We start from the raw sequence: 7,500 nt of genomic DNA, 5'->3' as shown, positions 1-7,500 counted from the left end.
TGCTTCATGTGCCCGAGGGTAATACAACCCAGGATGATACTTAACTCTACATCCAACCTTTTATGGCTATCAAATATTACTTGTGTTCACATAAACACATGATTCTTTTTTATTCAGCTCAGCTATTGAGCACTAATTTAAATATGTTTTGGATCCATGAGTTATATTGTAGATTTTATACTAGGTACCTTTAACTATATCTCACGTGTCAAGTCACTATTAATAGGAGTACGACTCAGAGATCCCGGGCAAAAGGGAGGGAACAGAGACTTAAGACTAGACTAATGTGCTCATGGCCTATACTTCACGTTGGGAACCTAAGTACACTACATTCTAATGACTAAATAGTGAATAGTGTAGCTAACTTAAATAGTGAGGTGACCCTAGGTTTGTCTCCTGAGAAGAAAGATAGAACTATCTTTACTTCTGTCATACAGCTAACTATTGTGATCGATCATCATCCGGGAAATACTCATCTATCTCTCGTATTTACCCTACGAATTGTGTAACGCCTAAACAGAGATATTTTCATTTTGACTATAGTCTTCCTTTATTAGCTACTTACTTTCATTCTACTATAACGAGGGTGTAGGAGGACAGGTTTTGCACCTGCCCTTCGAAAGGTGTTATGATCGACCACGTGAGCCACATGTCTACCTCTCAATCTGTGGAATATCTCAATGAAATAGAGACGGCTAGAGCAGGAGAAGGCTAGCGTAGGCTCACAACACCCTGGATACATCTCTAACCGTAAACTACCAATCTCTCTAGCCGCTTATTATATTAATAGCGCACGCTGACACCACCCTGGATACATCTCTAATCATAAACTATCCGTCTCTCTAACCGTCTACTAGATTAATAATGCAGGTTGACACCACCTTCGATACATCTCTAATCATAAACTATCCGTCTCTCTAACCGTCTACTAGATTAATAGTGCAGGTTGACACCACCTTCGATACATCTTTACTCATAAACTACCCGTCACTCTAGCCGCTTATTATATTAATAGTGGAGGTTGACACCACCTTCGATCCATCTCTAATTGTAAACTACCCGTCACTCTAGCTGCTAATTTTATTAATAGTACAGGTTGACACCACCCTGGATACATCTCTAATCATAAACTACTCGTCACTCTAGCCGCTTATTATATCAATAGTACAGGTTGACACCACCCTGGATATATCTCTAATCATAAACTACCCGTCTCTCTAGTCGCTTAGTATCCCCCGATCATTAACGTAGGTGGGGGGGGGTTGAGGGAGTCATGGAGGGTAGGAGCCTCCTCATACACTTCCTTGGGAAGTCCCGCCTTAATTTTCTTGAGCAGTGCTGAATGGTGTCTAATATTTATCTGGTCTGCATTTGTATAGTAATCTCAATACCCTCTTTTTTACACTTCCATAAAGTTCTTCTAATATTCCAACTATTCATCTGCAGCCGTATGTACACTCTCACCTATATTAGTATTTGTACGTCTACTTTTACTGTAATCATCATCGGTTGGTCTAATTATAATATTATTTGGCTAATTTTTATATTATAATACTTATTTGTTTATTCATTGTAGTACTTAGTTGTCTAAATATTATCATACTTTTGTCTAATTATTAAATTAGCTATTTGTCCAATTAATATATTACAAGTACTTATTTGTTTAATTATTGTAGTACATAGTTGTCAAATTATTATAGTACTTTTGTCTAATTATTATAATACTTATTGGTCTAATTATATTACAGTATTATACTTATTTGTCCAATTATTATAGTATAATGCTTTAATATTTGTTAAATTATTGTATGTATTACTTATTAGTTGTCTAATTATTATTTTATACTTATTGGTCTAATTATCATAGTATAATTATTGGTCCAATTATTATAGTATAATGCTTATTTGTTTAATTATTGTATGTATTACTTGTTAGTTGTCTAATAGTTATTATAATACTTATTGGTCTATTTATCGTAGTATAATACTTGTTTGTCTAATTATTTTAGTATAATGCTTATTTGTTTAATTATTGTATGTATTACTATTCGTTGTCTAACTATTATACTACTTATTTGTCTAATTATTATATTATAATGCTTATTTGTTTAATTATTTTAGTATAATGCTTATTCGTTTAATAATTGTATGTATTACTTATTAGTTGTCTAACTATTATGATACTTATTTGTCTAATTATTATAGTATAATACTTGTTTGATACTTTCTATACCACCTATTTGTCTAATTATTTGTTTATTTATTATATTACAATACTCATTTGTTTTTAAAATTTTGTACTACTTTAGCTATCCAAGTACTATATATACTACTTTGTCCAATTTTTATAATAGTTTATTTGTTCAAGTACTATAGATACTTGTATGTTCAATTATTGTACCACTTTAGTTATCCAAGTAAAACAAAAAACTACTTTGTCCAATTTTTATAATAGTTTATTTGTTCAAGTACTATAGATACTTGTATGTTCAATTATTGTACTACTTTTTGTCTAATTATTATCCTATTTATTTATCTAATCATTACAATACTTGTCCAATTACTATGAAACGTATTCGTACTGATCAACTATTGTATCCTATAATGCCTCCTTGTCGACATGTCTTGCAATGCTCACTAGCACCCACGTATCGATACATCCGTCCTAACCCGCCAATGGTACTACCATCGACCCAGCTACAAATTTCTCCACGCCTCGTCCCAGCCCTCACTTCCGGGACATGTACCGGTCTTTTCTTTCAGCCCCGTCACCGACGTTGTGGACTCCCATTTGTCCTCCATGGCTTGCAGCGATGTGGTCACATACCTCGGGTACACCATCACAGTCACCGCAAACGCCACAGAACACACCAGCGCACCCGCCCACAGGAACAGCAGACCGTCCATCACAGACGCACACCCCGCCTGTGCAGAGGTAGGTCATTGGACTGTGTGTGAGTATGTGGATGAAGGATGTCATGCATGAGGAGGTGTTGTGTGTATGTGCATGAGAAGGTGTTGTACGTTTGTATGTTGATCTTTGGGGGAGAGCCTCTTTTTAACTATGATCCCATTTGTCATTTGTAGTAAGTAGCCTATGCGATTGAGTGTATGGAGTCCATTGGATAATAATAAAAGTGATGGTGAGTCTTTGCGTCAGTGTAGCTAGGTGTATATGAGCATGTGTTTATGCACAGTTCATGCTTGTGTGGTGTATATGAGCATGTGTTTATGCCCAGTGCATGTTTGTGTGCCAGTGTAGCTAGGTGTATATGAGCATGTGTTTGTACACAGTGCATACTTGTGTAGACATATATCAAAATCAAGTCGTCGATCGCAGAGTAAAGCGGTGTGGAGATGATGGTAGTACCAATCCGTGCGGGCACAGGCGATGTGAGTACACAAACTACATCTACTTTGTATGAAAACCAGAGGACCACCTGACATACATTCGTTCGGAGACCAATGGGCAGCTCAAATACATCACATACACTTACTAGCACACACTTGAACACTTAACTAACACACTTACGCACGTAACTAACCCACACTTAAGCACATACCGAATGCACAGCCTCGGAATATATTCCGTTGACCGTGCGACAGGAGACATAGCCACGCGCACTGTTCACCAATTGCAGTCCCTGCAGATGAAAGATACGACGCCAATGGTGTAAGCAGCTTATAACAATAAACTACTATAAGTGGTGTAAGAGGTGTATGCTGCTGTATGCATATCAGTCAAAACAGACACACACACGAGTGGGTGTGGTGTGCTTGTACATGACACGACGTGCGGGATAGTAGATGCGGAAGTACCATTCCCTATCAATAAGTTCACATGACACGCCATTGGCTCAGCAACCATCTACCACATCCACCGTCTGCTTAATCAATACGTTCACATGACAGCAACCACCTACCACATCCACCGTCTGCTTAATCAATACGTTCACATGACAGCAACCACCTACCACATCCACCGTCTGCTTAATCAGTACGTTCACATGACAGCAACCACCTACCACATCCACCGTCTGGTTGAGGCGTGTCATAAGGTCGGTGTAGTCGTCGTGTGCGTTGGCTGGGCAATTGTCAGTGCCATCCACCTGTGCCCACAGCAGATCCTCTGCCTGTACCATCCACTGGGCACTGTCTTCGATCAGCTGCGTGTTGGGGTTAACGCCATCACACCCGTGGATGTAGTAGCTTAAGCGTCTACAGCGGGCAGGGGGTTGAGAGAAGTTAGTGCCGGGTTGATCAGTGATGTGTTGTTCTTATATATATATATATTATATTGTACACAACCGGGTATGCAAGACGCTGGTGTGCAAGTGAGCGTGGACAGGTGAATATTAAACAGTCACTATTACAACAGCGTGACGACGCGAATAGTTGAACTAGGCGCACTCATAGACAACACCCACCCACCAACCCACCCATATATATAAATATAAATATATATATATATATACAACAGCACGTAGAACGCAAGACACCCCATGCATTTGCATCGCAGCACCTACTCTTCCACATTGGTGGCCAGTTGAGCTGAGATGTACTCGTCTGGTGCAATGCAGAAGTCCACTGCGCCGATAGTCACAAAGAAACTCGCAGCCACCGCAACGAACGCCAGCACCACCACCATCACACTCAGCGGAAGTAGGAACACCCGTAGCCACGCCCTGCACCCCTTAAATAGGGCGTACCGGTCGGAAAGTTCAAACGGGACAGTGTCTTCTAGTAATGCGGGAGAGACGAAGACGGTATTCACGACCACCAGAGACAGGAGAGCCATCAACGCAAAAAACGCGCACAAGACGATTTGCTGTGCGAGACAGATGGTGCTGAGCTGAGGGGGTGTGTGCACGTGGCAATGGGAGGGGGTAGAGGTTAGCACATGCAGGGGTAGTGCTACACAGGGGGGCAGCGATGACGCATCTGCTGAGATGCGTTGGATTGCGACGCTGAGATCTATATATAGACATATATACATGTATATATATATATACATAAATACATACACACCCACACACACACATATATATATATACATATATTTATATTAATAAATACATATACGAATATATATATATATACAGGCGCACACTCGCACACGATTCAGGATCGTACGAGGTGGCATACCTTATCTTGGTAATCTTCGGCATTGGTATAGAACTCGCCTACGCGCTCTACCACATTGTTGAGCTCTTGTACTACTTGGGCAGACCCAGCCGTAACAACTGCAACGGCACCTTCTACACAACGCCAGGGAGACAATGGCAAAGACGGGTGAGTCTGTGGAGAAGTGAACGCGTATCGATTTGTGTTTCAACGCACTGTTGCCAAGTGGATAGGTTTGTACGTATACGTAGATTAACGTACTCACTTCATGCATACCAGTAGAGAAGGTGATGCATGAGCTATATGTACAAAGTCAGAACAATTGTGTAGTCTACTCACGTATACAACACACACACACATATATATTTTTATATATACAAACATACAAACACACACACACACACACACATATGTATATATAGACACACACACACACACACGCATATATATTTCCACATACACACACACACAGACATAGCACATACACTACACACAGAGAGACATATACTCCAATACAAATACAAATAAGAATACACAAGAGATGCAATTTCTTTAATTGACAGTCACGTGCAACCCACCGATGGTTTCTGACGTGTCTGGACACAGCTCACTAACGTCCTCGAGTATGTCTACCGCTGCTAATGCTACCGTCTCTACCTGCGGTGCCATGGACTCGATGTCCGCAATAATATCTGTGGCATTTGTGTACGTGTTGGTGAAGAGGTCTATGCCCTGCGCCATCTGCAGAGTTTGATGTCGTGAGAGGTGTGTGAGCACACAATCACACACAAACACACACGGACAGACTACACCAAACACAGGAGAAAATAGCCACACGCACAGACGGATGACACCAAAGGAACAGGAGAGTAGTAGGTAAGTGTGCTCAGCTAATGGGTACACTTTAATAGAAGACCACCGCAAAGACAAACACTAACTCAACAAACAGTACACAATCACACCATCACATAAAAATACAAACATATAATCAAACAATCACAATCACACACAGTCTTACAATCACATAAACACACAAACACACAATTACACTTAAACACCTAATTATACAAACACACAATCCCACAATCACACACCAGTACATCTCCATAGATGGCCACTCCACAGGCACCAATGGTCAAAAGCGCCAGAACTACGGACGACGCTTTAATGCACGCACGGGTGGAGGGTTGCTCTACACGACCACTCATGTGATAGCCACTACCACTGCCACAGCGGCACATGAACACCAGCGTACCAACCAGCATCACCAGACCTATCGAGGGGGTGGGAAGACAAATGAGCAACGGATGAGAAGTGCCGTGATATATATGTATATATATATACATGTATACTTATCTGTATATTGTATATTATATATATATATATACGTACATACATACTTACATACATATACATATATATATATATACATAAATAGACATACATACTTGTATATATATATATATATATATACATACATACACACACACACACATATATATATATATATATATATATGTATATATACATATACATACATATATATATATAGCTGGCAGATATAGGACACACAGATACCAGTAAATATCAGCCCCACCGAACATGCAGAAGGTAGGCTGGATTGGAGATGATTGAGATAGTGCGATAGGTGTGTGACAAGCTAACAAAGAACCCAACCACTAGAGACGGGGCTGTCATAGATAGCTAATGTGATCAATAGAATAGGTATTTACGTGATGGGTAATTAAGTTCTGCAATAAAAAAGGTAGTTCTCGATATCATATTGTAAATAGCATAACAAACACATCAAACGGACACCTGCGTTGGAGGAATGGTTCACTTCACAGCAGCACAATGGAAGAGCACTGTATGTACCATAGGAGTATGAGCATGTCAAACAAACAAACCACATGCTTACCTACGAGTCTATAGCTAACCTACGAGTTTATGTCTACCTACAAGTGATTGGGCAAGAATATTCAAACATTCAATTGCTAACTGCTGCATTTAAATGGGCAACACATCGTACGTGCAGCTGACGACTAACAAAGGCTATGCACTCTACATGTTATTCAAAAAACACACACCAAATAACTATAAACTACATTACAACCAATACATACACACTCTAACCACAACTCACACACACCAGCACAACACACTCATTAACTACAAACTACACTACAACCAATGCATACACTCTCCAGCCACACATCACACACACCAGCACAATCGCGCATCACCTACCCGACCACACATCACCTACCCAACCACACATCATCTACCCAACTACACATCACCTACTCAACCACACATCACCTACCCAACCATATATCACCTACTCAACCACACAACCACACATCACCTACCTAACCA

At 40.1% G+C, this 7,500-nt stretch overlaps 1 protein-coding gene across 2 annotated transcripts in view; it reads right to left on the bottom strand.

Moving 5' to 3' along the window:
• Positions 1 to 2,436: 2,436 nt before the first annotated feature.
• Positions 2,437 to 7,500, bottom strand: part of SARC_08422 — a 7,657-nt gene continuing 2,593 nt past the window's right edge. Inside the window, exons 3-9 of one of the 2 annotated variants that reach the window (XM_014297600.1) lie at positions 6,219 to 6,397; positions 5,703 to 5,865; positions 5,146 to 5,258; positions 4,527 to 4,852; positions 4,026 to 4,218; positions 3,564 to 3,644; positions 2,437 to 2,925 (exon numbers count right to left, since the gene is read on the bottom strand). In XM_014297600.1, coding sequence (XP_014153075.1) covers positions 2,698 to 2,925; positions 3,564 to 3,644; positions 4,026 to 4,218; positions 4,527 to 4,852; positions 5,146 to 5,258; positions 5,703 to 5,865; positions 6,219 to 6,397 — 1,283 coding nt within the window. In that variant the 3' untranslated portion in view covers positions 2,437 to 2,697. The remainder of the gene's footprint in view (positions 2,926 to 3,563; positions 3,645 to 4,025; positions 4,219 to 4,526; positions 4,853 to 5,145; positions 5,259 to 5,702; positions 5,866 to 6,218; positions 6,398 to 7,500) is intronic. The other variant, XM_014297599.1, reaches the window with a different exon arrangement.

The sequence above is a fragment of the Sphaeroforma arctica genome (genome assembly GCF_001186125.1).
Source record: "Sphaeroforma arctica JP610 unplaced genomic scaffold supercont1.756, whole genome shotgun sequence".
NCBI lineage: Eukaryota > Ichthyosporea > Ichthyophonida > Sphaeroforma > Sphaeroforma arctica.
The sequence above is the reverse complement of the archived record's forward strand: the minus strand, read 5'-3'. Positions and strand labels throughout refer to the sequence as shown.